General features: G+C 35.7%; 1 protein-coding gene across 10 annotated transcripts in view; it reads right to left on the reverse strand.

Annotated features, from left to right (window-relative positions):
• Window positions 1-473: 473 nt before the first annotated feature.
• Window positions 474-19,244, reverse strand: part of PCDH7 (protocadherin 7) — a 417,486-nt gene continuing 398,715 nt past the window's right edge. For 9 of the 10 annotated variants that reach the window (XM_035714784.2, XM_035714774.2, XM_049108716.1 and 6 more), the window contains one exon: window positions 474-4,823. In XM_035714784.2, coding sequence (XP_035570677.2) covers window positions 4,800-4,823 — 24 coding nt within the window. In that variant the 3' untranslated portion in view covers window positions 474-4,799. The remainder of the gene's footprint in view (window positions 4,824-19,244) is intronic. The other variant, XM_035714776.2, reaches the window with a different exon arrangement.

The following is a 19,244-nucleotide window of genomic DNA, read 5'->3' on the forward strand; positions in this document are numbered from 1 at the left end:
CTCTACATCTCACATGATATAAGGCTTTTTTATGTCTCTAATGTTTCTGTATTCAGCACTATTTTAGATTAAAAACAAACACTTTCTTAACAGAGATACATTTTGACTTAAATTAGTTTTGCCTGAAATGTAAAATTTCTCTAGATAACACATGAATAAATCAATCTTTATATTAACGATGAGAAGTTCTTCTACTGCCCACTTAACATGTAAAAGCCAGCTAGGTAACTATCTTAGGAATTATTTTGATGAAACTGAAGTATCCAAGTTCTATTTTGTTAAAAAGCAAAGTAAGATGACAGCTATGCACGGTGTCCTCTAAATCAACAATTGCTGCAGCATTATCTTCTCTACTCCATCTTAATTTAGCAGAAATCAAAGGATTTTAAATCAAACTGGTACATGCATCCTTCACTTCTCGTCCAATCAAAACTGAATTACCTGTCAACAGAGAAGTACGCTTACAAGTGTGAAACCATTTGACCATGTTATATTTTAATTTGCAGAGACAAAAATGACAAGCAATTTATTTACATAAAACTGTACAAAAGCAAATTAAATTATGTAAAGTATTTCATAAATAGTTGGACGAGTGTTTAATACATTTCGCCATGTTTAGCATAGTTGCGTGCATAGTGACTCATAATAAACGATGATAAATTGTTCTCTGCTTCACTATCAACATCCAAGTAGCAGAACAATAGTCAATGATTAACATTACAAACAGATCAGATCGTACCACATTGAATGCAAGTGCTTAAAATGTAGGAAAAGTTGTCTGAAAGTAAACCCTAGGTAGCTAAAAGAATGAGGCCTTCCTCCAGATGTTGTATCTACCTCTGCCTCAGTCACAACTGACCAGCTTTAGAATATTCTTGATCATCTCCACTGTCCCCCCCCTCCCAAGGACACATTGCATATTTATCATGGATACAATAAAACTAAAACTACTTGGGTCTTCAGCTTTCTCAGGCCTGTGTTTAGGATGGCTTGATTCTTGGCGGTTTCTTCTGGTCTGTGTGCTATTTTATTTTCCTATAAGAGAGCTTCCTAGGGTAGCCTTTCAGCCAGACATCTTCAGTACCATCTTAGTTTCTCTTCCCATAAAAATAATGCCTCCCTTGTTTTCTGAAACTCAGGCAGCAGGCCAGTCAGAAACCATACAGAAGTGATATCTGGAGGTTCCGAATGAGCATTAGATTTTAGACTGAAGCTACAGACGTACACATAAATTTTAATACACATAAATTTATATAGTTACTCATTAATTTATAAATGTGCCCTAATGTATAATGCATGCAAAGTTCACTTGAGAGTCTTGTGTACAGAAAACAAGTATGGTTTATATACTGTACAACCAAAATGAAACAGCAGCTAAAGGAAAAATAACAACGAAGAAGAAAGAAAGAATAGAAATTCGAAATCAATATTTGACCTTGCAAAATGGACTGATTTCACCCCTGATAATCTCTCTCTGTGCTACTATTACAATAAATGCTTTAGCCTTCTCGTCAGAATTCAGCAGCCCATGTTAATGCCTTAGTTTTGTTTTATGAATGAACGATATTTAAGACTGGTCCATTATCTGAGTTTGTCAGAAGGCAAATTTTTAATATATTATTTATTATCTTCAGAAAATAAACATGGATAAATATACAGGATCAAAAAAGTTGGGAATAGCCCATTTTCCCTCATTGTCCAAACCCAACAACCGTTTTTTTTTACCATAACAACAGGTATAAAAGGCACAGTTGCTTGTTTTGCATTCACTCATTTATTTTTTTTGTTTCTTTTTATTGATTTTTTTCAAAAGCACTCTATATATGGAGTGGCACCAGATTTAGCCTATTCAAAATAAAAGTCATACAAACACAAAATATATTTCTGTGTCATGCCAGCTCATTATATAATAAACATGTTATGAGAGCTAATTCTACTAGAATTACTGAGAATACTTACAGTACACTGAATTTTATTCTTTCACACCCATTTTAGTTCTAAAGAGAGGCTCACGAGTTAAATGACAATGACATGGCTGTCTTGAATGTGGTGCAAACGTCATTGGGGAATGTGGATCCAATTAATCCGAAGGTCCAGTATGACCCGTATTAGCTTTCTAGACAACGAAAGGGTTTTAAGATAGAGTGAAATGAGCTATCTAATGGTTTCAAGTGTCTCATGAAAGAAAGAAAAAAAATGCATTAAAAAAAGTTTTTTGAACACCTGTGTTATGCAATTGAGTATTTGCTTTGTAACGTGCAAGAAAAAATATGTATACATTTCATAAGTATCTTTAGAAGCATTTTGTCTTAATAAGTACTTACAGATTATACAAGGCAGAACTGCTTTAATGCAGTTTCCTAACAAAGTACTAGAATTGCATCTTTCCATCGTGTAAATAATAATCAAACATAACCATGTTCAATTATTGATATTTTAGTCCAATGTTTTCGTTTCAATTACATATCTTCTTTCATCCTAACTATTCTACGTAAACTAACATCAAAATGAAAACTCCATTTAAGAAAGAGCAGAAGGAAATGACCCCGAAAGAGTAGCCCACCAAACAGAGAAGTGGTTTTCAAAGATAAACATTTTGTTGACCTACAGTGAGTTTACAACCTCTTGTCCAGGCTGCTTCACCTTATAGTCTAAGAAATTCTGTAAAGAATAAAACTATCCAAAGCTACATTATTTCTACAGTTTGCTAGAGAGCCATCAGGCTATGTCTTAACCAGGTTGCAAACATTCAGTGTTGGGAACATTTGCTCTTTTCCCCTGTTATCCCCTATTCTGTCCCTGGATTGTCACTTTTGTCTGAATGTCCCAGCTCAGTTTCCAATTATGTAAAATCATCCTGTATAGAACAAATGACCCAAGATCTGCATATTCTGGTTTTTTTTTTTACACTGAAAAAACTGCATATTTTCCCACTTTGAGATGTACATACAAGGAGACATATCACTACCCAGAACTCATTTCTTTCATGTTCCATCTGGATTCGTTTTTAAGACATATTAAATAATGTTCAAAATCACATAGGTGACTGATCAATTAGGATGTCACCTTGTTTCAATGTTGTGAGTCTTGAAGTAGTGCTATATTGCACAGCATTCAGAATTAATGCACTTGTGTTATACAGAAGGGTGCGTTAGACACATAAATACAATTGGTAATTTGAAATGTAAATCATAAGACCAGCAAGCATAACCTGAATTCTAAGATGATAATAGTGATCGTAACTTAAAAGACGGTATGCCAACATACACTTCTTTCCCTACGTTCCCACAAATATGATTTTTACGAGTAGAATCTTCCCTGATAATATTTTTTTGAAACTAAACTTGAACCTCAACTAATTGCCTACTATAATACCAAAAATACATCACTTTAGTTTTTCATTTTCTGAGCTTTCAAAGAAAATCCATTTTAAAAGAGAATGCAGGTTTTCGGGTATAGATACAATGTAAAATAAGCTAGTGTTTGTGTATTTCTGTGTGTGCGTGGGTTCAGTTGCTTCTGTTACTTAATGGATTTCCACGTCAAGACCAAATTTGCTTCATGATTTCCCTGATCTGCGGTGTGATCTTTGGCCTTTTAATGACACAATTGTTCCAGTTAGTTGGTAACAGCGGTGCTGTTCTGAAAATATATATATATAATTTTTACAAGTTATAATTTGTGTAATTGATACATGTGGTCAATATTTTGTGTATACTAAGAATATTGGATGAATGTATGGGATTGAAGTTGATACCCCTGTCTTGAAAAGAACAATGTATGCCAATTTGGGACAGCAATCTCCAACTGGGTATTGTCCAGCTGGCAGTCTTTGCTAGAATATTAAAGCTGTGAGAGTCTCAATATTCTTCTTATAGAGTCCCCCTTAATAAGAACTGTACCTTTTCAGGGACTCTATCATTTTGGGGGGAGATTGCCTTTCATGGTGATTAATCATATTCTGATGGTATATCTGAAATACATTTACCTGATCTGGCTTTTTTTGGAGGGGGGTTTGTGGGTTTTTTTAACCAGCCGGATGGCATTCGAAAGAAATCAAAGTGACTAAATCATGCTTCAGCTTAGGGATAATGAGAGTGTGTTGTGTTCTGCTAATCAGGCTTGTTACCATGAAAGAAACTTGCAACCATCTTTTTTTTTTTTTTTTTTTTTTTCTCCTTGGAAGGGGATGGGGAAGAGGGATAGCGGGTGTCGGGAATAATCAGTGAGGGGGTTCAACATGCAAGTAACAAGGATGGTTTCTACATTGTACATTACAATCAGGCTAACAGTATCACTAAAGGCCTGATCTGGAGGCAGAAGTGGCAGGCAAAGCTTTGTCTCTTTGGTAGCCCCCTCTTTTGATTAAACGGTTTTTCTTTGTAAGGTTTTTTGCCCCTTATTCTCCTCATACATGAAAAGAACTTTGCTGTTCTTCTTTATAGCCTACAGGTAAACTTCTCTTCTAGTGAGAGTATTGACAGGAGATGGCTTGTATTCCCCCGTTTTTGTAAGGGGAATATCCTCAGGGTTGGCTTCCTCATTTTTGCTGAAACTAGCTGCACTGAAGGTCTCATAGGACGAGGTCAACTTTTTGTTCAGGAGGTTTCTGTTGCGGTCACCCATGATGGCAGCCTCGCCATTGGCCAGCTTTTCCTGGCTTCCTCGTTCATCAACAGGCATGAAAGTGGAGAGTTTGGGCTGGCTCTTCTTCCTCTCTGGAGAAGTGCGGACTGGCATCCAGCAGGAGTCTGAGTGGCCATATTCATCACACTCACGGGTACACTTCCCAGTCAGGGCTACATCTGGAAGAGGTCTTGAATCTGAAATTCAAGGAGAAGGAGATGTTAAAGTTGGACATTCTGCAACAGGCTGTCCTGATTTTTCTGAAATTGGAAGGAGGGGATATATATATATATATATAAAATATAATATAATATAAAATTTATCATATTATTTTCCTTTTATCAACACCCCAAAGTTCATCATGCCCATAGAACTTTTTCTTATTTCATATTCTATAAAGATAAGGTTTTGCAAAAACATCAAATATTGTGGAAAGAGAGGAATGAACAAATGAATACACTTAAGCATGTAGAAGACAGGTACATATGCATTTGTTACAGGACAGGGACGTGTGTCTATTCTCAAGTAGAAATAAAGCGCATATGTATATTTGTCTGGGTATAAATTTTTCCACATGCATAAGAAAAGTTATTAAATCCAAATAGATAATTTTCTGTATTTATAAATTATCCCAGAAATCGTGTACTTTTGCCAATTGGATTCCTTCCTGCTTATACATTATTCATGGAATGCAAATATGCAAAACCTTATATTTAAAATACATTCTAAAACATCAGGGTGACTCAGAAGTAGGATCTAAATTGACAGCACGTCATGTGGTAAAAAAGTAAAAAAAGCAAAGTACAAATAGGTTATGGGCGTGAACATACTAGCAATATCATCACGTACCCCACCCTAGCCCACACCCACCTCCCACCCACATGTCAAATGACCTAATATGTGCTGTAGAATAATCCCTTAAATGTTCGCATAGAAATATACTTGCCAACATGTTCGCTGAATAGGAATATTATGTGAAATGCAATGTATTGGGTAAATGCAGTCAAGCTCCTAAAGTTTTGATGAAATAGCATGTAGTCCTAATTAATGTTGGTGCCTAGTGGAATGGGAAATATCTTCTGTTACTATGAAGCTAAGTCATATTTAGAGAGTGCTTAGGAATCAGGATAACAGATGAAAATTAAGAATTACCTGTATATGTAAGTAAAATCGTTAATATGCATCTGTCTTTGGAGAAGAGGTATGTATTTTCTTGCTACTACAATTTTTTTTTTAACAGACTTTGTTTTTACTTGAAAAAGAGAGAGAGAGAATAACCTCTGGGGTTTTATTTAATATGTTTTGTAGTCTATTTTATTGCCAAACAGAAGAACATAATATGACTGTGCTCCAATTTACATCGTATGGCATATATATAAATATATATATATATATATTTTTTTTATAAGGCTTTGGATGTAAAAGACTGACAAATTTTAACTTCTGTAAATAAAGTCACAATGACGTAATCAGTGAGATTTGTCTATACATAATCCTGGGTAGATTTGGATTAAAACACAAGAAGGGGTTATTTAAATTATCCCTCAAATATTTATACACTCTGCTTTTGTCTTAACACACTTTCCTCTGTACTTTAACATAACATTCCTATTTTGGTTATCATTTGTATAGGCTATTTCAGGAGTTTTTCTCTACCAAATCTCCTAAATTAAGGCAGTCCAATGCATACCATTTTTTCCTGCCGTGATGGATAACTGAAATATTGATATTTGTCAGCCCATTGATTTTTGAACCACCATGGCCTGAGATTTGTATGCAGTGAGCGGAGAGTACAGTGAGGAAATACCAGTGTACTTCATAGGAAATCTAGAATGACTTCTTTTGCCCAAAGGTAAAATGCAAAGATAATTATTTATTGTAGTGCACGTGTTGTGCTGCTATCTGACTTCTAAGTGGGAAGACCTTATCTATTTTATCATCAAAAGAAAAAAGGCACTTTTTATTCATTTTTTATGCCAAATTCCCTTTGTGTTTTCCAACACATATTTTAGATGCATTTAAAAAATCAAACTATTGGCAGATTTTATGAATGATTTTTGTAATCTGGTTAGTCTAAATGAGCAGAATGTGAGTTCTTTTGGGAATATTTTCTATCTAGGGATACTCACTTATTTGAAACTGACCTAAATGTCTTGAACAGGAAAAACCCTTATAGAAATGCAAAGTGCAAGATCAGACCTATTTACTCCAAATATTCCTTTTTTTTCCCCATTGCTTTAACAAGTTCAAACTTTTTTGTTTTTTTTTTCTCATGTGATAGTGCTTATCAAAGACACAAAGAAATAATCAGGACTAAAGGTATCAAAATAGGAAAGATCCCTTTGAATGCGGTTGTCATTCCCTGCAGAAAAGATCCAGAATGTTCTCCAATCATCTGAGTTTACTCAAGGCTCACACAATGTGTCAGTTCACGTACACAGTGACTTACAAATTCCCTGATTTTCAGGGATTAATTTGTGTTTCCAGTTTCAAATGTGTAGCATTTTGTCTTTCCTTTGTTTGAGATGCATCTAGAGACAGCTCAGAGAACTGTGTGATATGCAAACAACTCTTCTTACCTGTTGTTTTACTTGTGTACCTGAACTCTGTGTAGCTCATGAGAGATTATATTTCTTTAGATTGATTCAATTTCTCATCAGCTAGAAGTGAGAGACTCTTCAATTTCTTCCCTCAGCCCTTACTTCATAGTCTAGATTATCTCCTGCTAAAATCGGTTTCCTCTTACTGCTTTTAACAAAAGACAACTTGTCTTCTCTGCCATCAGCCACATGTTGGCTGCCACGTCTCTATCCAAGAAGCATGACTTTTAATAAGGATCTCCCATCATTTCCAAAGTCAAACACTTGATTGGGGACCACAGTGGAAGTTGACAAGCCTAATTGGCTTAGACATGTTGCAGTGTTTGTCATCAGATTTAGAAAATAATCAAGAAAGGCTATAAGAGATTCATCACGAGCAATCAAAACTTCCAATCTTGATGACTCAAATGAATCCTCAAAAGAAATGCCAATGATTAACAAATGCAATTTGTATTATGATGCAATTTATTAAGGGAAGGCATGAGTGGAATAGTATTTTTCTGTGTTCTAAATTTTATTTTAATTATGCAAGTCTATTTTTTAACACAAAAGTTATAAAGGGTCTTAAAGAATCATCAAAGACACTACTTTCTCCCTTTCATAAAAAAACAAACAAACAAACAAAAACAACAACAAAAAACCCTCTTTATATGTCTTATTTGGTGGAATTATAGAGCAATTCCAGACCCTGGGATCAACTAGTAACCCTTCGTAGTCTTTCAGTCTTTCACTGAAGATATGGTCTTGATATCAAAGAACATTATTTCATGCTTTAGTTTAGTACTATTTCTTTAAATTTGGACCTGAGTGAAGAAGATTTACTCAATGCTTCTTGTCAGTTGGCATTGAGTAAATCAATAAAAAGTGAAATACTCTATATCAAAATATGGTGGTGTTCTCTATCAGCATTTTCCACAATAAAATCAGTTCCTTTGAGCCCTCCTGCATACCTCCCTGCTTAATAACATCACAGCTTGAGAAGACTGGATGTAGAAATGGTATTCATTAGACCCTATGGCTCCTTTAGCATTACTTGGAGAGTTCTAGTTTTGCTATTTACTAGACCCATTACATCTGTTTGGAGAGTAAAGTCCTTTCTTATACATAGAGTCAGTTTCCTTCTGAAAAAACAGTCTTAAGCCATCATAATGGCAAACTATTTTAGAACAATTTATATAACAAGAAAGTACTTTCCCACACTCATTGCTTTTACTTATCATCTCAGCCAAAGAGAAAGGAGGATGGCAGCCATGGGGGGTCCAGCCTGCGGGAGAGCTGAGGCCAAAGAGTAAGTGTTTTGACTTTCACTTTAGTGTTTCTCATAACACTACAATGCTCCTTCTTAAAATGTAACAGCTGAGTGGTTAGAGGTCAATTACTGCTACCCAAGGCCATAAGAAAGAGTAGAATTACCAAAGGAAGAAAAAAAAAAAAGTGTCTGAGCAGCACAGTGGATAGATGCTGCCAAAATCACAAATTTTTACCACTTAATGCCAGCAATGGTGTAACCTCCTTACATTTTCTAACGCGTAGGAAATGATAACAGATTCAAGAATTCCAGCTCTTTCTCTGAAAAGTGTTATTTGTCCTAACTGGGCTCGGTGGATGAGTTGGTTGCAGAAGATGCTGGTGCAGTAACTTCAACAAGAGGTGACAGACAGACAATATGTGAAATCATCAGAAGTAACAAGGAAAGCTTAGGTTTATGCAGGCATTTCGTGTCTCCAGAAGCTGTCCTATACATTTCAGAAACTGTTACAGACATCTTTATTACAGAAGAGAACTGAATGGTTGAGACTTTTGAAAAGACAGCTCTGCACCAGGAAGGATTCTCACATGCTGAGTTACCCATTCTGCCGGAATCCTGGACACCCACTCTACTCCAGGCCCGTGCCTGGGGGCTGAAGATGCAAGGTTATTTTCATCCCTTAAGAGAAGGCTTGAAAATGTTGCATTTAGTTTTAAAATATTTCCAATGAGTTTTTTTTAAAGCTCAGATATGTCATGCTATATGCATAGTTTGCATATTTGTTTAACATAAGAATTACTTTATTCTCTGGCCATGTGATAAATGAGTAATTGGTCAATGTGTAGATGGTCACACAATTTGTTCTTTACATGCAAACAATGGGATTTTTTTTTTTTTTGAAGATTTCATTTATTTATTCATGAGAGACACAGAAAGACAGAGAAGCAGAGACATAGGGAGAAGCAGGCTCCGTGCAAGGAGCCTGATGTGAGACTCAATCCCAGACCCTGGGATCACACCCTGAGCCAAAGGCAAACACTCAACTGCTGAGCCACCCAGGCATCCCAAGCAATAGGATATTTTTAACATTACTTGAGAAAATTCTACAGTGAAAAATTGTGTTATTCTCTCCTTTTGGAGAGAAAAAAAAAAAAAAACAACACATACAGGTACCTTGTGCTTTTCCTTCTTTTTAAAGTATTTAGTCTTCTCTTTGCATGTCTTGACTTTCTGTAATATGAAGATTTATTTTCCTAAAGGCAAGCCTAAACTATGGTGTAATTTGGTGGACAAAGAAAAAGGGTTTACAAAAGGATTAACAAGAAAAAAGAAAGACAATTGGCAATGGTTTTCCAACAAATATCTTAACTTTACCTTTACTTTCTTAATCCAAATGAAAATATCTTTTTTACTCAAGTGATTAAAGTGCTTTATTTTAAAATAGCTGTCAGAAAATGTTTTACTTTTGCTTTATCTAATATAACTAAGAGCAAATAATTAAATAAACCCTTTACTGGAAAATTGTTACTGAAGCAAATAAAGACTGGTGTAAGGGGATGAAATCCAAAAGGTGTTTTAGACTTTTTTTTTTTTTTTATGTAAATAACCTAAAGATCCCTGCCTTTTTGCCTGTTTGGGGAAGTTGGAAAAACTAGAAAGGCAAGCACATAACAGATAATAGAGAAAGTAGGAATCACTGATGCAAACAAGCAGTTTGCAATCCTTTAAGTATTTGATTACTCTTTGGAAGATGGGAAGATTTATAGTTATGTAAGTGTCACCTAGGGCTCCAGGAAAGGGCTCAATATTTCTAAAATCACTTGACTCAACTAAATTAGAAAAGGACATAAGAATGGCGCATGCACCCAGCCCTAACTTGAGTCTTACCAATGCCACTCCTAAGCAAGTCCTGATGAGACAGTGACTTTGTGAAAAGAGGAGATTTGAGGTCTCAACGTTGTTGAGTGTGATTCTGGGTACATCCTATACAAGCTCTATGACTTTGGATATAATTTCTCTGAGCCTCAAGATCCTCCTATGTGAGATAACAATCCCTACTCCCTTATACGTCATACGGAGGTAAGGATTACATTGTAAGGGATAAAAGAATTAATATATAAATAATACTTATTATGATATGCTATAGATGTTTGGTAAACAGTAGGCCATAGCCCCTGAAGATATTTAAGGAGGTAGATATACATATTTATTTTACCCCTGAAGTCTTCTATAAGTGAAATGTGTATTATTTAGGGAAATAAGCTCAAGAGCTAGGCTTCTTGGTTTCAAATCCTAATTTTGTCACTTTAGTGGGTATATAATTGTGAATGAGTTACTTGATTGATTTAAATTACCTCATCTGTATAAGAGGTATGAGAATAAATTAGCTTTTTAGGATTATTGTAAGGATTAAGTGTGTTCATGCAGGTAAAGTATTTGTAAAGATTCTAGACACACACTAGCCCTCAATAAATATTAGCTACTTCAGGTATGCCATTCCCCACCCACAACTGGGTCATCAAAAAAGCTTTGAAAACCAAAGTGTTTTTTTTTTTTTCCCATGAATTTATATCCCTGGCATTCAATACAAAACTGCTCGTCATCTTTATCTCATGTAGCGTAAATATTTATGTTTTACTGTAGAAATAGAGTGTTTCATCAAGGGCACTTCAGAATCTTAGATTTTTTAAAACAATGTATGATACATGCATGATATTGCCTTTTTTAACATATGGAGGACTCGGAATTTTGAGACATATTTGGCTAAAAGGTTTTCAGATACGTTATTATGGAATTAATACTGAACATCAGCCAAAACGGTGTGAATTCTGAGTTACTTTTCAGTAGTACTAACAGCTTTATGCTGACAGACTGCAGTATCCCAGAGTTACCATTTACTTAGGAAAATACACAGGTTGTTATATCATGTATATTCAATGTCAGGTACTTATTTATTAATACTTTTTTAGGGAAGATGCACTGAGGGGGGCACTTGACGGGATGAGCACTGGGTGTTATTCTGTATGTTGGCAATTGAACACCAGTAAAAAATAAATTTATTATTAAAAAAAAAGGGAAGATGTAATCAAAATGCGTCATTATGGTTGTTCAAAACTAAAGAGGAAATGCTCTATTATTTGCAGTTATCTTTACAACCTGAACAGATCAACCTCACAATGAATTGTTTTCTTTTGAAAGAGATTTACTCCTAAAATACTGGTTGTGAGCTTGCTACCTTGCTTTGCTTGCATGGGTCACAAAATAAGAAAGACCTCCATTTTTAAGATAAGCCAAAAATTAGCAATAAACTAATCTAAGACTAAGAGGTTAAAATAAAGAAAAACAACAAATAATAGCGTAAACATCTAAAATTCAGCATACCCTTCATACATTGGAAATAATGAAACAGAAAGTCATTCAGCAAATGAGCTCTGCAGATTTCATGATGTATGCACATGATTGTGTCAAATTGTGATTCAAGACCAGAAATTCCTCCAATCTCCTTATTCACACTCCTTTGGAATGTGACATCACTGTCCCTATATGATGTAGATTCCATCTCTGTTCCTCTTGAAGATGGGCCAGTTTTGATGATTAGAATGTGACAGAAGTAATAATGAGCTATTTCCACACCAGGTTTCAAGAAGTCCAGCAACTTTCTTTGCATTTGTCCTTGGAACTTGGCCATCTCTACCCCAAGAGAAACCACAATCTAGCTTCTTTGAAGATGAAATTTGAAAAAAAAAAAAAAAAAAAAAAAAAACTCGGCTGTCTCAGCAGAACCTATCCCCAGGTAAGCTCTATTCATTCTCCAGGCAAATGCAGCCTCATGAGCAGGAGAACCACGCAGCCAATCCGCAGAAATGTGAGCCAATCCAAAGAAATAAATCTTTGTTGTTTGAAGCACCAAAATTATGTTTATTTGTTTGTTTTTGTTTCTCTGTGGGGGGAGAGAGTTCATCAATGCAATGATGAATCTCTGAGATAATGATCATAGATTTATTATATTATCTGCTGTAAGTAGCCTGAAGTCTGGGAATAATATACGTTACTTCCTTTATGTTTTCTTATCATGAGTAACCAACTGACCAATATTGCTGAAAGTATAACTCTGCCAAAGAACATTTTCAGAGATGTAAGCACATTTAATTAACAAGTTCAAGCTGAGGGCTACTATAGAAAGCTCTGGGAATTTTGGGTCTGCAATTACAGGATTTCACTGCATTTTATACCTAGGAGTGTTCCAGTTTAAGCTGGCATGCCAAGACAATATTAAAATGTTTAAACATGTTTGAAAGCATCAGCAACTTTTCCCCGTATTAGGCTAAACTCAGTTAAACAGCGATTGAATGTAGCTCAAGAAGCATTTACTGCCCTGCGGCTTAGACCACTGTCATTCTGAATGTGGCATTATCATCTACGGTGAAGACTGTGCATGCCATGTTTCAAGCAGTCTTGCTGAATCAACTCAAACATGAATCTGCTGGTTGGCACATGAAAACCGCACTACAGCAGAAAAATGTATGGTGACTGCTTCGGAGTGATCAATTTATGCACATCAGAGATGTAGTTTCACTTTGATTTCTCTCTTCACACGTGAAAATTGGAGGTGGTAGAGTTTAAGGGAGTGTTAGGGAGCAGAGTGGAAAGACAGGAAGGAAAAGGCTGGAAATGAGATGTCCCAATATTGATCAAAAGAGTTCATAAAACCCAGGAAAAGATTAAGGGCATTTATTTCACAAAGTAGCAATTGATTATTCCACTGAAACCCAATTTTAGTTTTTCAGCCATTTATTGCTTATCTTCCACTGCAAAAATCCTATGTTTCATAATTTTTCTTCTAGTCTCTTGGATTTTCGTATATTAGAAATTATTTACTTTGGGTGTCATAGGCTTCAATAATCAGATGAAAACTAGGAATATTACCTCCTTCCATAAATGTAGAAATGTACCCCCCAGAATTGCATAAAGTTTCAGTGAGGTTCAAGATACCTGAGTTAGAGTCACAGTCTACTGCCAGCCTCCTGGTGGGTGGGAGAGAGAGGATCTATTTTTATACTTGACTTTTTTCCCCCTTTGAGTTCAGCCAAGAGTTGAGATATATTTAACAATGTGACATGCGTCTTCAAAAAATAAAAATTATAGACAGTAAATAAATTACCATTCCAACCTGACAGAAACATTTAAAACAAAAACAAATAATGAAACATTTAGAAATAAGGAAAATAATTGAGGTTTGATTATGTTAATACGTTAATATTTTAGGTTGGTTGTGAAAATGTTCACATCTAAAAGCCTCAATAATTTATAAGGCTTTATATACAGAGTAAAGTAATTTTGGGGCTGGATTTAAGTGATTGCTGATCACCGGTTGGAAAATGTGTCCTTTCCTAAAATCTTTATTCAAAGTTTGCTTCAAATCGGTCTCTTGGATTGCCAGCCACCAGATCCTCATTCACTTACCAGAAGATGGGAAGTGAATTCTTATTATGAAGATTTATAGGGATCCCTGGTGGCACGCAGCGGTTTGGCGCCTGCCTTTGGCCCAGGGCGCAATCCTGGAGACCTGGGATCGAGTCCCACATCGGGCTCCCTGCATGGAGCCTGCTTCTCCCTCTGCCTCTGTCTCTGCGCCTCTCTCTCTCTCTCTGTGACATCATAAATAAATAAAAATTAAAAAAAAAAGAAAATTTATACAAAAGCAATAATGATCCAGATGAGTTTTCTTTTTTTTCAAGTTAATGAAAAGTGTTAGCCACTTTATATTGGTTTTATTGTAAAGTGTGACATGAGTAACATGAGAAAGAGTTGCAAGCATCAACTTAGAGTCATTTTCCATTTTCTGGTCTAAAGTCTTCGGTTTTCATAATTAACCATAAAGTTGTAGAATCTGGTACGCTTGAGTGGCTTAAGGTTGAGCATCTGCTGTCGACTCAGGGCATGATCCCGGGGTCCTGGGATGAGTCCCACATCAGGCTTCCTGCAGGGAGCCTGCTTCTCCCCCTGCCTGTGTCTCTGCCTCTCTCTGTGTGTCTCTCATGAATAAGTAAATTAAATATATATATTTTTAAGTTGTAGAGGATATTCTACAATAAATATTAATACTGTCTTTAGGAATGTATTTTTATTCTAAAAATAGTATATAAAGCTCTAGTAACTATTCAAATATCACCCTTAGATTGTGTTCTTAAAGGCAGTGTTCATTTTATCTTTGCTTCCCCACATAATTCTATATAAATAAAGAAATTTTAAAAAATTGAAAAAGTCCACTAAGGGATATAATTTTCTCAAACTTTCATCCAACATGAACCACAACAAGCATTTTTTGTAAGTAAGTGAGAAATTAACAAATAATTCCTGCAATAAGGAGCTGGCACTAAATATTTAAATACTTAATGCAAGTATGGTATATATTAAAACAAATTAACTCAGTATGTGGTAATGTCTTAAGTTAGAAGAGCATCACGATAGTGGCTATAATGAAATAGAAGATATTTCTGAGTATTTTTTTGTCTTATTTTTTTGAGAAGTCTAAAATAAACTATATTAAAGCTCAAATCATGTATGAAGTAAAACTATAATGTAATGTGATTACTTTTGGCACAGGGGCAAATTGTAGCAATTTAAATTTACTGGAGCAATATAATTAATTTTTTTAATGTGGCACAAAACCATAGTACCCATGCATTTTTCTTCCTCAATGTAGTAACCTTGAGGAACTATGCAATTATTCTAATGATATGGCCATTTCCAAATGTATTCTCAAACTCTGTGCTTAGGATTACTTATTGAAATATTTCACAAGTCAGACAGAAAAGCTCGTCCGACTGGAAGTACTTCTTTAATAACAGCTCTGTTGTAACAGAATCTCATTAGTTACTGTGCTTTGGGACAAAGACCAAAAGGTCCTCCTTTGTGTTCCTTACTAAGGAAGTTTTCACAAAAAACTTTGTTTCGCCGTACTATTGAGAGATGAGGTTCTGAAAGCTTTTAGCAGGAGCTGAAAAACCATTTATGGGGCGAGTTTTAAAACAGCTGGAATGCTGGCTCCTTACTCTGGTCAATAAGTTGATCAGTTGAATCTAAATTTGGCAATCACAATTAGGACCAAAAGAGGGTTGAACAGCCTGAAAGTGCAGAGCAGGTAAATAAAAGGCAAGAGGAGGAAGAAAATGTTCTCTGATGATTAGCAAACAGGACTCAAAGAGCAGGGAATCAATGGAGTAACACTAGATCAGTTTGCTTCATTGATTTTTGCTGCTCATTGAAATGTTTTCCTTTATTTACTTCCTCTTTCTTGAAGAGTGGCAAAGTCTCACTGTTGAACCTCCCCCTGGAGCCTGTGATTGGCAGAAAGGCAAGCCCTGGAGAGCCTCTCCTATCTGCACTATAGCTTTGAATCCACTATTCGAGGATTCAGAGGCACTTCTAATGCTCGGTGTGACACTGGAAGAGCCACCCTGCATAGCTCTCTGTGGTGGGCAGAGCAAAGGCTCCCTCCAAGAACTCTACATCATAATCCCCATGTTATCATAATGACGTGAAAGCATTAGCTTACAGGAGGGTAGGGGAATTAAGGTTTCAGATGGCTTTGAGGTTGCCAATATTTTAAACAGGGGGATTTTAGGGAGTTAGGATACAAACCAAGGAATGTGAGCAAGCTTTAGAACCTTGAAAAGGCGAGGTAACAGATTCTCCCTCCAGCCTCCAGAAAGGAATGTAACCCTCTTGAGACTGATTTTAGCTCGTGAAGACCCACTGTCAAACCTCTGACCTACAGAACTGTAAGAGGATATTTCTTTGTTTTTCTAAGACACTCAATTTGTAGTACCTGGTTACAGTTTCAAGAAGAACTTAATACACACTCCCACCTATTTTCTGGCTAGAGTAAGGACAGTGTAGGATTGATGTATTTGACCCTTTCCAGCCATATCTCACCCACAAAAGGAAATAGAACGGAAGATTTTTGATTTGCAAAGTTTTTGCTGACTCACGTTTACCTAAACTTTGAGCATCTGCTCAACGAAATCCCATTTCTTCTTTGTCCAGGAAAGTACTAAGAACTCACTTTTTTTGAATGACCACTTCCTCTTGCTCCATCCCACAGTGCTAGCTGTCTCTGGGATCATTACCTGAGAGACACTTTAAGTCATTCTGTATTTGGGTGGTGTGATTCCCAAAAACAGAAAGACAGAAAGGGAGAGACAGAGAGAGAGGGGGAGAGAGAGAGAGAGAGAGAGAGAGAGAGAGAGAGCACTTGGCATAACATTGAAGAAGGAGAGGCAGGTACTAGGGCACAACCCTAAAAGGGGTTTCATCAGATTTATGGAGCTTTTGTGACTTCCTGACATTTATTACTTAAGTGTCATTTTTGTGCATGGTTTTGTGTTTGTGTAGCCTGCTTCACTCCTAGTGGGTCTAATAAACATGTCTAATAAAAAAAAATCTTTACCATTATTTTAAGCACAGTAAGTACAGTAACAAGTCTCTCCCTAGTTGAAAACCTTCTTCTGTAAATTTCAGTATACATTTCCAATTCCACGTTTTTGTGTTGTTGTTGTTGTTGTTGTTGTTGTTATTGTTGTTTTTCCACAGAAGGCCCTTCAGATCTGGATCCTGTCTACCTCTTGTCCTTAATCTCTTTCCATTCTTATTTGCTCCCATTTGCCACTTCAACAGACCTAATGGAGTTGCCAATTCCGGAAAGCCTCTTGCTTCTCCATGTGTTCATGATATTAATGATATTAATGTGTTGTGTCTTCTATTAATCCTTGCCTTGTCACCCATCTACCCTAAACTAAACCATTCAAAATACAGTTCCAATATGTCTCCTTTGAGATTTCTTCTAACTAGCCTAATTGTGATTTCTCTTGATTTCTTCTCAATGTAATTGGCCAATCAGAAAAGGTGAAGGGATTCTTCTTTATTTGATATTTGCAGATCTGAATAGACTTCTCTACTATTCACTCTCCTTATCTCCTTTTAGGGCCTGTTTCTCCAGCTGAGATTTGTTTTCTAACAGAGCATTGTAGTTGATTGAAATAATCCATGTATATATTTTTATAGAACAAAATGGAGGCTTCATGCTCAATCTGGGGCAGGGTGGTGGGTTCGGTGGCGGCAGTAGTAGGTGCAAAGACTGAGTCTAATGGGAAAATCCTTTTCTTTTTTTTTTTTTTTAATGGGAAAATCCTATACTTACTGGTCACAAGGCTCCATATGAAAGAATTTGTTAAGCTTCTTTGCTAATGGATGGTGGCTATTTTAGAGTACTTTAGTGCTGCCAGGACCTCTGGCTGGCAGTTATACAAATCTTTCAATAATAAACTTGGAAAATAAAATATATGTTTGGCTTATACACAACTTATATCATAAATGACTATTTTCAAAACAAGGAGTCATGACTCCTTGTTTGAATGGTATTCTCTGTGATAGCAAAACTGAAAAGCAGAAGGTTCTCTTCTGTTATTCTTGTAATGTGGGTGTATTTTAATAAGAACAATTGTAGGCAGTGTGCCAACCTATTTTAGTTCAACAAATTTTATTTGCCATTTAGTAGCAGGCTGATGGGTACATTTTAAGAAGGTAAGATCATAGGGAATTAAGACAAGTACTTTTCTAACTGAAGACCATGATTCACTAGTTTGTGCTTGAACTCATCCAGGGAGTTATAATCTGTTACATCATGCTCACATTAGTTTGTGAAGATTTTGTTACAGCTTTTTATATGAGTATAGATATTTATATGTATATACTCAGTCTTATAAAAAGTGGGATTTTTATTTTAGATCACACTGGAAATGATCGTAAGTCTATAATTTAAATCTATCACATGGAAGTGTGTGTATTCTTGCCTATTCCTGAGTAAGCTATATATTATATGATATCTAATACAAAATACAATTTTAATGTGCACGCAATGTCATGTGAATTTTAAATTGTGCTTTTAACTGTTGTTCAAATGATACTTCAGAAAAGTTTTATCCTTATTAAAAAGGAATTCAGATGATTCAAAAAATAGGAGTTATTCACATCCTCAATAACCACTTCAAGAAATCTACTGTAAATACAGTTTCTTACCTTGAGACGTTCTGAATTTACAGTTAATTCCCTAGATTCCAATTTTCCAGAATTATGTGTAATTGTGATGAGCTTTCTCATAATTCACTTAAATCCTTTGATAGACTTTGATTTATTTCAATCAGCAAAATGGCAACAGACCCTTTCGAAAAGGAGGACTTAATGTGACTTCTTAAAGTCATATCGACATTAAGATGTAGGACACATTTAAGCTGTCTAATTGTACTGCTGGTCTAATGCCTAAGAATTAATCTGTCACAATGTCAAATTACATACATTTAGGCTTTTTTTTTTTTTTTTTTTACTAAAATGTGTCTGCACTTAACAAACTCCTAGTGTAAAAAATTCATGAGTGCAATTAGAATGTCATGTCTTCTGCAGATGACTTAAGAAAAGCATGAATCAGAGCTTAACAGTCCAACATAATTTCATAGTTAATCGTGGTGAAATTATGGTACTGCAACAACTCAAAGGCAATACAGTGAGATTAGCAGACAGTGACGATCAGCTATTTATCCCCACCATCTGCTGTGCATGCTTGTTACTTAAGTCTTTTTCCCCCAATGTTTTCAGTTTTGACTTTGCCAGCAGTGGGCATCACATAGGAAAACAGGTTTCATGGTGCAAACAGATTTTCCCATGTGTTCAATGAATTAGCTTCACTGGCTGTTCTGCAGCTCTCGGGCAGA

This window comes from Canis lupus, chromosome 3, assembly GCF_003254725.2.
Source record: "Canis lupus dingo isolate Sandy chromosome 3, ASM325472v2, whole genome shotgun sequence".
In the NCBI taxonomy this organism is placed as follows: Eukaryota; Metazoa; Chordata; class Mammalia; order Carnivora; family Canidae; genus Canis; species Canis lupus.